Source organism: Sesamum indicum, linkage group LG6 (genome assembly GCF_026168435.1).
Source record: "Sesamum indicum cultivar Baizhima isolate 11 linkage group LG6, ASM2616843v1, whole genome shotgun sequence".
In the NCBI taxonomy this organism is placed as follows: Eukaryota; Viridiplantae; Streptophyta; class Magnoliopsida; order Lamiales; family Pedaliaceae; genus Sesamum; species Sesamum indicum.
In genome coordinates, this window is record NC_142662.1 from 23169350 (window position 1) to 23183122 (window position 13773).

The 13773-nt window shown below is 32.2% G+C and overlaps 2 protein-coding genes across 2 annotated transcripts; both read left to right on the top strand.

Annotated features, from left to right (window-relative positions):
* The first annotated feature begins 2456 nt into the window (after nt 1-2456).
* Nucleotides 2457-4269, top strand: LOC105163724 (uncharacterized). Its single transcript, XM_011082168.2, has 2 exons — nt 2457-2514; nt 2679-4269. Exon 2 carries the CDS (start codon nt 2704-2706, stop codon nt 3955-3957), a length of 1254 nt encoding a protein of 417 aa, XP_011080470.1. The 5' UTR covers nt 2457-2514; nt 2679-2703; the 3' UTR covers nt 3958-4269.
* A 3208-nt stretch (nt 4270-7477) lies between these two features.
* Nucleotides 7478-8640, top strand: LOC105163963 (uncharacterized). The gene is made up of 2 exons (XM_011082499.2): nt 7478-7573; nt 7664-8640. Exon 2 carries the CDS (start codon nt 7682-7684, stop codon nt 8483-8485), a length of 804 nt encoding a protein of 267 aa, XP_011080801.2. The 5' UTR covers nt 7478-7573; nt 7664-7681; the 3' UTR covers nt 8486-8640.
* Nucleotides 8641-13773: the final 5133 nt, after the last annotated feature.

The window sequence follows — 13773 nt, forward strand, 5'->3', positions numbered from 1 at the left end:
AGTATGGACATTTAGCTCTATAAATATCCCATAATTATTTTGGATCAAGGTATGCCATTATTACTTTCACCATATATAGCATCATTCTTCACTTTCTCTCACTCGGACTGATTTAGGCATACGAGGGCCTAAATAAAGCAACAATATGCTCTTCTATCTCAGGTTCCTAAAGACTTTTGATTCGCATGCCCCTAGCTCGATCGATCTCCTGCCCGAATCACGTATGCATGCTCATGCAATATGATGATTTCAAAATATTCCTTGAATATAGCTCAAAAACTTTTCCGTGGCCAGGTAAAATCGATGGGAACGTCATGTACATCTAATGCTGGGCACATGAAAGCTCAAAGTCGCGAATAAAACTAACTAAGAAGGTGTTTGACTGAACTTATAAACTCCTCAAAATATCTCACAAGATATTTAAATTAAAGCTTATAAGCTTTTGAAAATTGTCTGGCAATTTTGTTTCTTTTTTTTTTTGAAAAGGTTATAAGATCCTAAAATAAGATGTTTTGGATTTTATAAATTTTTTTAAACAAAATAACTTCACCCAATTTTCTCTAAATTTAAGAGACAAGAACACACTCATAATATTATTAGTATTTCACTCTTATCCTCTATATAATTGACGTTCTCTAAAAAAAAAGTTAATTTATATAATTAATTTTAGTTATAATAATTTGATGACTTTTTCATCATTATTACAATATAAAGAGCTTACTTACCAAACTCTCCAACATCTCATCAGTCAAAACACTTTAAAAACTTATTTTTAAAATAAAATTTAATATTTTTAAATTATTAAAATATCTTATAAGATGCAGGGTTTGTAAAATATTTCAAATAAACTTAGCCAAACACCCGGTAAGCGAGGAGCATAGAATTAGGTTTCGTGCACTATATGCAAAGTAGGTTCTTGTGGTCAAAGTACATATAATCACCTCTACTTTGTGCAAGAGAAGTCATATGTAGTCCGAATTCATATATTTTTCAACGCTTGTCTAAAATGTAAAAAAGAAAAATATAAAACAATATAAGGATTACATAAATATTCCATATGTAATATGTTGGTAGAAGACCAAAAAATTAAATTAGGGATTATGCAAATCTCAGTTTCTTAAATGCACAACATTATCTCTTGCCCATTCAATTCTGCAAAATATATGCAAAGTTGGGCCACACATAACCTTGATTGCCCAGAAAGAAAGAAAAGAAACGGACCATGAAAAGGGCAAAAGAGAAAAGAAGACGAGAATGCATTAATTGGGGAAAAAAATTATAACTTTAATCCTGTAATTTAAAGAGTGACATTTTTAATCATGTGTAAAATAATTCTTGTAATTTTTTTAGTCCTATAATTTTGAAATTTTGGTAATTTTACTTATTTTCTAGTCAATTTGACTGAAAAATTGCATGCGGCTTATACATATATAACTCAACTAAATTGCAATTTTAATTAGTTCTGTAACAATCAATTCGTGCAGGATTAAAAATGACTTGACCAACCTTCCATAAGTTGCATGACTAAAATTACAATTTAATTAGTCTATATGCAAGTCACATGCAATTTTCCAGCCAAATTAACTGAAAAAGAATTGAAATTACCAAAATTTTAAAGTTACAAGATTAAAATTCGTGCAGAATAAAAAATACTACTCCCATAAATTACAGAATTAAAATTGCATTTATCCCGATGAATTTGTCAGCATAATTCATCAAGACAATAAACACATCTCGTACATGATTTAGGATGCTGCAAGAATCCTGGTTAATTAAGATTTTCAAGAGTCTTTGAAATCGAGATCCAATTGACATTAATAGAAATAATAACCTGCAACACAAATCATTAGTATATACACAACAAATGTAAATTCACATATATAATCACAATAATATGTACATAAGTAAGCGCAATCAAATGCACGAAATTATGGTATGTAAGAAACTAATTAAAATCAAGAAGATTTCAAGACTCCAAAAACATATAGAAATCATCGTGAAAGAATGAAAATAAACGTAAATAATTTAAGTCCAAGATCACTTTTTACAATATTTTTCAGTCCACAGGTTAATTAAATTAAAGTTCTTGGTAACCATTTCATCTGAAGAGCTCTTTCCGTTGAGGATTAGCCTTGACTGAGGCCCTTTCCCATTGATCCAGAATGGGAATGAAAGCTGGTAAGATAATGGAATTACAGATTACAAAGAAGCTGTGCAACAAGATTACGAGTTACAGCAGATGGGGCTCAGAATTATGGTTAGTGCATCATAATTATGCTGAATAAGCACAATAAATAAGAGCTGGAGCCCGGAAAAACATGAGGGGAGGGCTGCTTTTTGTTGGGAGAAAGGGATTTTCAAAAAGCTATGTATTAATAAATACGGGGTGTATTAAAGATAATCTGTCTGTGATTAGGTGAGGAGCATCAGCTGCTTATATTGCACCTCTTTGGTTCCAGGTTCTCACTCTCTTCCAGTCTTCAGTCTTCACCCTCTCTTGTTTCTTCTCTGCAGGTTCTCAGTTTCCGAGACAATTCTGCTTTTCTTTCTTCCTCTCCCTCAAGTTTATACTGAAAAATCTGGATTTCTAATTGGTCTAATCAAGAAAAGGGTTTGATTTTCTTGATTTGAATGAGAATTTGTTTAAGTTTTTTCGTTTTTTTTTTTAATGTTTGCAGCTAGTTGAGAGATTTGCTGAGGAGGATGGAGAAGCTGATCATAAAAATCAAGATCCCGCGGGCAGATGAGCTCCAGTTTGCATGTCCAGTCTGCTCGAAAAGCTTTGCGAGCGGGAAGGCTTTAGGGGGGCATAAGAGGGTTCATATGCACAAGGGCAAGAAGAGTTCGAATCAGAGAAGGGAGCTCCAGATCGCTGATGGGGAGGCCGGAAATCGTGTTAATAGCTTTAACTGCCCCGTCTGTCCAAAGTCCTTTGTTTCTGACAAATCGTTGCACGGGCACATGAGAGCGCACCCGGAGAGGAATTGGAGGGGAATGAAACCTCCAAATCCGGGAGTCGAGAATGGTTGTAATTCTTCTTTGGTGCCTGTTTCAGGTCCTGCCGTAGCTCTTCTTGGGAACGGGAGTGAAGGGGATAAAGAGTTGGGATCTGATGTGCCGTTGCTTGAGTGGCCGCAATCGGCGAGGAGAAGCAGGCACGGGAAGGCCCCGATGAATATTCCAGCTGATCCTGATTATCAGGAACAGTCCGTGTGTGGTGCCTATGATCTTATGGCGCTTGCCAATGGCGAACCACGGAGACAAGATCTGGCACCAAAGAAGAAAAGACTGGAGCTGGCCATCTCAACGGGTGCTGGAAGTTCCGGGGATTCGTCCCGCAACAAGAAGGCTATAGTTCTTGGAGGTGACTTGTCTTTGCAAAAGCGAGACATGATCACAAATCCAGGGCTGGAAAGTTCGGTCAGGGGGAAGGCTATAGTTCTTGGAGGTGGCCTATCTGTGGGTAATCGCGACAAGATCCCAAATCCAGGGCCGGAAAGTTCAACCAGGAGGGAGGGCTCGTCGTCGGTTAACAGCAACGTGAATGCTCGCAATAAGGTTTCTGTTAAAGCTCAAAAGCAATACATTTGTAGCATATGTTACAGGTCTTTCAGGAGCTACCATGCCTTGGGAGGACACAAAGCCCATCATATTACCAAGGATGCCAAGGTTAGATATTCAGTGGGTATAGACAATGGGTCCACTGCTGCTGGCCCGGTGGTCCCATACATCGGACAACCCCAAGGATGCAGCAGCGAGCATCGTTGCCCATTTTGCGACAAAATATTTTCAACAAGCCGGGTTCTGATTGACCACAGGCGGCAGTGTACTGGACCGACTGAACCCATTAATGAAGTTTTGCATCCAGGAGGGGAGGAGACGAGGAACCTGTCCATAGTCGTCCATAAGTTTGACCTTAATGAACTTCCACCTGAATGGACCGACGCGGACTGCTAGGTGATGGCTAGAATAATGATTGCTGGAGTAACATCAGGGTTTCCATGGCAAGGGCATGAGACTTATTAATTATCATGTAGCTAAATTATGGGTGTATTAGAAAATAAAATAATTAACTGATCATATATATACCTTTCCTATTTTGAAACTGACCAGGCATAATGTAACTGTGAAGCAGCTCATCATTCAAGAAATTAAGTTGCACTAGGTGGTCATGAAGGCTATTATTACAACTGATGAGGGAAACAAAAAGATAGAGGGTGTATGTATTTTCTTTGATTATTGTATGCTTTGTGTTTGCCTTATTTATGACTATGAATTAATATTATCTCCTTGTTTTTCTATTCGTTTCCATGCATAAGTATGAGTGATGACAAGTTGCACTTGCAGAAAGATTTGTAATTTAGACAAAACAATTGAAAAAGTACTAATGAATATAATTACATGTGTAACACTACGTCTGTTTTTATTACAATGTATGTTTTTTTCCTTAGAGAATGTGCATAAGAAAATCTTATATTGAACGTACGATGAGGAGGGTCTAATTATATAAAAATCATAAGATATAGTTCTAATAATTTAAATAAGCTGAATTATTTAAAATATTTAATGTTTGGAACATATGACAAAGTATACACACTAAACTAGCTAGTTCGAACTAAAATAATGAACTCGAGCAAAGCTTGTGAGCTCACAAAGGAATCAAGAAGAAATTATATACGAGTACAATTTGCATGTCTTGATGGTTAATTACAATGACGATCTCCAAAAACTTCAGAACTATTTGGATACAAAAATTTGATCTACAAGCTTAATTGTATATGAATTTTAATTAAAGAAAATGGGTTGTTAATTGTAAAAGCACGTTATTACATACATACAAACTTAATTACATAACAACTTTGACAAATTTGTATGCTTTATTTACCCTTAATACAATAACCCCGTAAACCCTAGCTAGCTCAGGTGTTGCTTTAATATAGACACATATTTTAACTTTAGGCTCAATGAATTCGGACAAAAATCGTGACACAAACAATTATGTGTGCTTAATGGTTTGCTGCAATGTCATTCCAAGAATGTTGAATTAATTATTATATATACGTGCCAACTTTAGAAGGCGGAAAACAGACACTTAAGTTGTTTACTTCTGTTGTTATTACGTAATATTGATGTACAAATTAACCTCACTCAAACTAATTAATATGAATAAGGTGCTCGTAAATATAAATATCCATAGTAATAAGCTCGTAAAATTGTAGCTCAAGCAAATCTGATACAGGATATTAAATAACCCAAAAATATTAAATGAGAGTTTAATGTATGTAAAAAAGTATTAAGTAAGTTTTGTCGGAGGCAAGATGCGGCAACCCTAATTTATTGATTAAGCATGAAACCCTAGTTCATGTGAACAACAATGTTTTCATAGTCGTGACTCAGGAGTTGTTTGGAGAAATACGATGAAGTGCTTGTTTAATTAAACTGATATCTATAAGATGAACTTGATCGTACATATACGAACACTACCCTCTCCATTTGTTTCTATAACGCGCTTATTAATGAACTGTCTATTGAAAAGATTTTGTATATGGCTATAAGGACAATTTCTCTATATAGTTACAAGAGCAAAATATCTTTTATTTAGAAGATTAGGGCATAGATTGAGTTCGATAATACAATCTAAAAATTGATGGCTCATAAAGACACGTTGGAGCCCGTGAGCTGAAGGATTTAGGACAAAAGCGGCAACCATAAAAACACTTACACGTGTCTAAAACAGTCTTAACAGAATTAGGTTTACTCAATCAACATGCAATACAAGCTCAACAAACGTATCAAATTTGGGATATCAATCGATGCTTATTTTATCTTAATTAATTACAGTAATTAGTCCCATAAACCCGTAGCTCGAACTAAATATAGGTATACATTTGAGTAGAACAAATCATATTAATAATAATTCTAAAAGTATGGCCATAAAATCATAGCTCAACTAATTAGACGTATTAAAGGATTTGAATAACACGAAGAAAATATAAATGCAGTTACATAAACAAGACAACCTCAATGCACTAAAAATGATTAAGTTGTGTCTGGATAAGAAAACAACAACCCTAATTTACTAATTAAAGTATAGACCCACAGTAAACGACTTATCCTCGTAATTTTTTAATAAGAATATATGTATGTTTGGAGAAATATTAGGGGTTGATCATCATGCACTAAATATGCACAAATCAAAATTTGCTTATATGATCAATTACAATCAATTCTTGCCTTTTCCTTTTAATTTATTATGATAAATTTGTCCCAAAAACATTCATGAAAAGAATGGAGTGTCTCTTAAAAGTCAACTGTCATGATTTTGTTAAACAATTTAATAAGACATTCAATAAATTTAGAGTAAATTAACATGTGTAAACCAACACAAACATTACATAAAGAACAGAAAAACAAATTAATTGTTAAGAAATCAAAGACAAAATTAGGGATAGAATTGAAATATATAATAGGAGAAAGTAAAGGATGAAAACACAATATTGTGTGCATGATTTATAAGACTGAAAATGATACAATAATTGATTGAGAGAGATTCAGTTCATAGTTAACAAATTAAGTAAAATAAGAACCTACAATTTTCAATAATAATATCCTGCAACCACAATATTTTCATCATCCTATATATATATATATATATATATATATATATATATACCAATAAAAATCTATTAATATACAGCTAAATGTATAATCAAATTACGTCTATACCATTAATTGTCATCATATTCACAAAATCAAAAGCTGTATTGATGAATGAAAGGCCATTGTTTTTAATTATACTTTGTTTTTTACTGACTACTTTTTTAGAAAAAGATTGCACAGAAGTAAATATGTTGAATTTGATGCACACACAGTTTTATGTTTCTTCTTCTTTTTCGATTTGGTTTTCACATTGGACACAAACACTGTGCGGATTTTCTATCATAGTCTGATGTCATATTAATATATGATTAACATATGTCAATTTTGAAAAATCAAAAAATTTAATTAAATTAACTTGTATAATTTATAAATGGGACAACTTACAATACACACATGGTATGATATACTCATGAGTACATCAATATATGGAATAAAAGTGATGAAAAATTCTTATTCAAATTAGGTTCAAATCAATCACAGTGCAAGGTCTGATACATTTATTATATGATTGGTTACACTTTTTGAATTGTACATCAATCACACGGCAAATGTATTACACTTGACATAATTAGTTTAAATTTGACCAAACTCGATTTGAGTTAAAATTTTCAGTAATAGAGGAGCTTTGTCCACACACCCTAGCCGATATTATCAGTCCAAACACACCTCAACGTAGTAGAAAAAGGTCAGCCTGAGTTTTGGTTAGTGTAATAATGATAATCTCCAATTAATAGAAAATCTACACAAGATTACGCCAATCCTTCGACTTTTAACAGTTATATATCTCGCCCTCTACACCATTGTTACGCACCCCTTTCCTACTCTTTTTTCCAGCAAAACCACTCCAATTCTCAGCCCTGTCAGGATTCTTACACCAGCAAGTGTGTCCTTACACACAGTGGTTGTTCTCCAGGTTCTTGTTTTGCTTGTAAATTTATACTCTCTCATTTAATTTTGAGTAGAGGCTAATTGAGCTAGACGCGCTGCTGAATTTCTTTTGCAGGTTACATATATATAAACAATGGATTGCTGGAAGATGGAAATCAGGTGCCCCGTCTGCGGGAGAGCATTTATTTCTGACAAGTCGTTTTTCGGGCACCTCAGGCACCACTCTATGTGGGAGCGAATGGCCGCAGCAACTGCTCCGCTGCCGGGAAATGGAGGCTCCTCGTCCGTGGACGTTGTGGCTGTGCCCGGGGCTGAAAGATCTGAGAGGAAGGATCTCTTGCCGGGGCCAATCAAGACCGGTAAGAGAAGCAGCAGCAGCAGCAGGGCCCTGGTGGTCGTGCCGCAGCCCAACCCGCCGCCACTGGAGAGAACTGGAATGGAGCTCGTGGTCTCGGATTTCGGGTCATGGGACTTGATGGATTTGCCTCTCAAGAAGAGGATCCTGATAGCCCTGAAGGCCCGAGATCAGAACCAGTACATATGCATCGTCTGTGGGCGGGTCTTCCCGAACTTCCGTTCTCTGGGCGGCCACAAGGCCCACCACACCATAAAGGAGAAGAAGAAGCGGGCCCGCGCGGCGGAGGATGCGGACAAAGACAAGTATTATTTGGAAGCTGGTGGTAATCGGGCTGTGGTGGTTTATAAGCCACCACCGCCGGCGCCGATGCCGCGCAGCTATGATGTTCGCCAATGCCTGAAGTGCGGGAGAGCTTTCGCCTCCGGCCAGGCGCTTGGCGGACACAAGCAGCACTGCAAAGGGCCACCAGCTCCGGCAGAAAGGGAGGGAGGAGCAATTCAGCATCTGGATCTCAACAAAGTGCCTCAGCCTGAAGAAGAAGAAGGATTGCTGGCCCTGCCGTGGTATGCTGATAAATGAAAATGGAGATCCTGACCGGATGTATGGAGTTCCTTGTGACACCCACCCCCACCCCCTCCACCTCCCCCCGCACCCCACCCCACCCCACCCCCACCCCTCTTTATCATTTCTAGGGTTTGTTTTTTTACTTGAATGTATGCTGTGCTGGTGATTCTGAAAAATTAAATAAAGAGGAGCTGCAATATTGTTCTTTGCTATTAATTAATTAGGTGCTTCTTGATTAATTTCTTGTTCTATATATATTATTAGCATTCTTTTCTACGGAAAGAAGAAGATAATCTCGAATTAATTAGTGCAGCCACACACTGTAATCAGGGCATTTTTACTTCTTTAGATTAATTATTTATAAACACTCCAATAATATTATTTGGGTATATATATGAATTTACATATTTATAAGAAATTATTGAAAATAATCAATTAATTAATTAGCAGAAGTAGTAATTATTTAATGAATGTGGGTGTATATATATATATATATATATTAGGAGAAATAAGTTAAATAAAACAGTTGATAACTAAACGGCTTTACGTACGTACGTACGTACGTTCCTTGCATGAGCATGGATAAGTAATAGTCATACTGCAACGATACTGCAACGGGTAATAACGGTGATAATTAGACTTATTTAAGAAAGATTATAAGAATTTAAGGTTGAGATTTAATTCGACTATTAATGACAAAATATAAACCGTTGACAACATTCAACCCAACAACTATAGACAAAATTACATAAATTGTTAGTTAACTTGACATTTAATCTGATTATTAGTGACAAAATATAAACCGTCAGCAATATCTATCCAACTGCCACCGACAAAATTACATAAGTTAACTGATCGACCGTTGACAACTTTATATACCAAATTTTGGATATCTAATAAGATCTTTTTGTCAACGGCAGCCAATCTAGTAATCTATACGCGCTTTTTATGATTTGTACACACACAATAAAATTTTATATACATACAATTACTTTATGTGCATAACTAATTTATTTGACCTAAGGATACATACACAAACTTTATATGATTAAAGAGCATATATACACAAAATAATAATTACTAATTAACCAGATAAATTAAATGATATATACGCTTATTAGTCGAAACTGTACTACATGCATGTGATGTTTGTGAATATACATCCACAAAATTAAATTTCTATCATCCTACTTGGGAAGATGAAGAACTAAAATAATTTACATATATTTAAGTACTTTTACATAATCTTGGTCTGAAGTTGCTACAAGTGATGAATTTGGTGGTTTAATTTATAGATAGAGATATAGGAGGAGATAGAGATAAATTAACATCAAGATAATTAAGGGAGTAAATAGTAAGAGATATATTGAGAGAAAAGTTGAGATAATGTTAATTAATTATGTTTCAAGTTTTACTTAGATCAACTTTGCTATTTATTGATAAATTGGACGGGATAAAATTCGTTCAGAATATGTTTTAGTCTTGTATTTTTTAAGAAGTTTGACATTTCATAATTTTGGTCTTCTCGGTGTCGAATTTTGTAAACGTTGTCTGAATAAATCACTTGTCACGTTATTTTATTTTAATTTTTCATCTATATTAGCAAAAGTGAACTAATTAGAATAAAAGACTCAATTTAAATGAACCACATGAGACTTACATGATTTATTCTGACGACTTTTGCAAAATCCAGCACTGAAAGGATCAAAATTACGAAATATAAAAAAGTTAAGAGACTTTTTTGCAATTATTAAAAGATAAAAAATAAAAGTACCAAAATTATAGGACAAAAAATATATTTAAGCCGGATAAAATTCATAAGTCAACTAAACAAAGTAATTATGAAAAAGATTAATTGGAGAATCCGTTTTTCATAAATAAATCAGGAGATTTTTGGACTAGGTGAGATTATACTTAATTTTTTTTTTCTCATGCAGATCCTTTCCATAAGGTTTTGAATGAATAATAATACTTACCACTTGCTAATAATATAGCTTTTGTTCATTTGCATAAGCAAATTTTTTGGTTTGATCATCCCTATCCTCTCTGTCTCTCTGTCTATATATATATATATATATTCAAGTGTAAATTATACATATGGATACATAACTGATTATGCAATCAATTTTGAAAAATTTTGTTCATCGATGGATTGTAAATTTTCAATTTCAACATTTAATCGTACATAATTTACTTATCAAAAGAGTTACTATATAAGTTGGATTGTGCGTTTGTAAATTTCTTGCTTTTTAGAATAATTAATTTTCATTGCACGCGATTCCAGTGAGTATATAAAAAAAATCTTGGTATAAGATGATAAGAAAAAAAAAATTATGAAAAGAACAAATTATAATAAATATGCAGAAGTAAGATGAAAGATTGAGAAATGTGGAGCAGTGGGTAGTTAAGAGAATTATAAGATTATTAAAAAATATTGAAATTACTAATCTGACAAAATTTTCTTAAAGGGAATAAATAAAATAAAAAGTAAATTTCGTTATTTAGAAATTGATACGATAATTTTTTTGTAAATAATAATATGGGAAAAGTATTATTTTAGTCCGCTAAGTATGCCTAATTTTAATTTTAGTCCGATAACTATGTCCATTTTTCTTTAGATCCAGTAACTTACGAAATTGCTTACTTTTAGTCATCTGACAGATTTTCGGACAATTTTACCCATATGAGTGCATATGGACTAAAATTACCTTTCAAAAGTTGTATAAAGATAAAATTGTCTGAAAATCTGACAGAGGACTAAAAGTAAGTAATTTCGTAAGTTACTGAACCTAAATAAAATAGATATAGTTATCGGATTAAAATTAAAAATAAATATGCTTAGCGAACTAAAATAATACTCTCCCTTAATAATATAGATTGTGCGATAACTTTTTACATACTAAAATTCTTAAATCTTCCATTTACACAAAATTTAGAAGGATAAGATGGACATATTGTTGTAGAGTTATGATATAGAATACTTAGATCAGCAAATGATGCAAAATAGCTATAGTTATGGAAAATGGGAACAAAATGACTTATATATAATTTTTGGTCTTATAATTTTAATATTTTGATATTTTTATCCTTTATCGTTTTAGGATTGTAAAATAGTCATATAATTTTTTGACATTTCGTAATTTTGATTTGGTGCCAGATTTTTGCAAAAGTTGCCAAAATAAATTATGTCCTGATCAAGTGTAAAATAATCCTGTAACTTTTTTTTTATATTTTGCAATTTGGTCCTTCCAGTGTTGAATTTTGCAAAAATTGCTCGAAATAAATCATGTTCCACATCAATTTTTTTTTTTCATAAAGTTTTTCATCTATGTTGGCAAAGCGACCCAATTAGAATAAAAGCCCTAATTTAAATGAACCACGTAAAGCACACATAATTTATTCCAATGACTTTTGCAAAATCCGACACTGAAGAAAAACCAAAATTGCGAAATATAAAAAAATTACAGGAATATTTTGCAACACTAAAAAAAAATAAAATACTAAAATACCAAATTTACAGAAATATATTTGACCATATATATATATATTTACTATGTTGTATAGGGCAAATTAGTTGAACTTGAGTCTAAGTTTGCCAAAATTTTTGAGTTCAAATTCAACCTTGAATGCTTAATTAATTAAGATTTCTAATTAGAGCGCACACAAGTTCAAAAATGAGGAAAAATATATATAATTTTTGAAATTATAATATGAAATAAATTTTATAAGGTAACTACTTTTTAAATATTTACCACACCTCTATTTAGACTGACCAAAATAGTTATATATATATTGGAATTAATAATAAAACGGGATTCTTGATTTTATCTATATATGTCGTCTGTGCAGATAGGATAATTCAAAAAATAGATAGCAGTAATTAATATATATATGAAATTAATTTAATTTGGATATTAATAATAGATATTGTTACTATATATTATTTGAATGCGTGCTTTTATTGATTGACTATTTACAAAAATGTATGCAATTTTTTGGGAGTTACCTTAAAATTTATGCAATAATTTGACTAATTAATAACTTTGTAATTATTGTTATTGTGTATATCTGATATATTTAGTAACCTAATTAGCACTACTGATTGGATTATGTACAATTATTTATACATAATTTAATCGATAAAGTTATATATTTATACAATATTAAAAAGTATGAGTAAATTATATGAAAAGTTTTAGTAATTTTTAGCGTATGTCACTTTACAAGTTAATTTATCCAAAAAAGGTCTTTATTTTGAACTAAATTGTAAAAATATTTCATTAATACTCACAATAAATAAAAAATAGATCTTTATAATTAATAATATGATAACGTTTTAATTCTCATATAAAAAAAAATATTTAAGTTGAATTGGTCTCGTTCTTATTCATATATATATATATATTATACGATATATTACATTGAAAAAAATATAATTTTTAATTATTTCCTTCATTATTTCTATCATTCTGATTAGTATTTATCTTGGTATATATGAAAAAATATATACTCGAAATATAAAAATAAAAAGCTATAATTATTATTTTCAATAATACCATATCATTTTTCATTTTCATTTGCCCAGAAATAATTTTGAGTTGAATTATGAAAAGATACCATTTATTTATACCAACAAAAATTATATGATTATATTAAATAATTATTGATAAAAGATATAAAAGATTTAATTAGAATACGTAATTAATTGAACTTACTTCTAGATAGATATTAGTTTAATCTAAGATCGTCATTTATAATGTAAGTAGATATCTACATCGCGCGTGTTTTTGAATTTCCTTTTATAATACGATATCTGTGTCGACTGACATTTTAAATTTCGCGCGAAAATGATCTATTTTATGTATATCAAGATAAGCATCATGCCGTGCCCACGTGTCACAACATAAAGAGGCGAGTCGATTTTACAAGTTCGATCCTATATAGTTTAATCTAAGATCGTTATTTATAATGTAAGTAGATATCTACGTCGCGCGTGTTTTTAAATTTCCTTTTACAATACGATATCTATGTCGACTAACATTTTAAATTTAGCGCGAAAATGATCTATTTTATGTATATCAAGATAAGCATCATGCTGTGCCCACGTGTCACAACATAAAGAGGCGAGTCGATTTTACAAGTTCGATCCTATATAGTTTAATCTAAGATCTTCATTTATAATGTACATAGATATCTATGTCGCGCGTGTTTTTGAATTTTCTTTTACAATATGATATCTATGTCGACTGACATTTTAAATTTCGCGCGAAAATGATCTATTTTATGTATATCGAGATAAGCAT

What these genes read in the sequence shown, in the direction of transcription:
- LOC105163963 (XM_011082499.2), top strand. Translation starts at nt 7,682, where the DNA reads ATGGATTGCTGGAAGATGGAAATCAGGTGCCCCGTCTGCGGGAGAGCA.
- LOC105163724 (XM_011082168.2), top strand. Translation starts at nt 2,704, where the DNA reads ATGGAGAAGCTGATCATAAAAATCAAGATCCCGCGGGCAGATGAGCTC.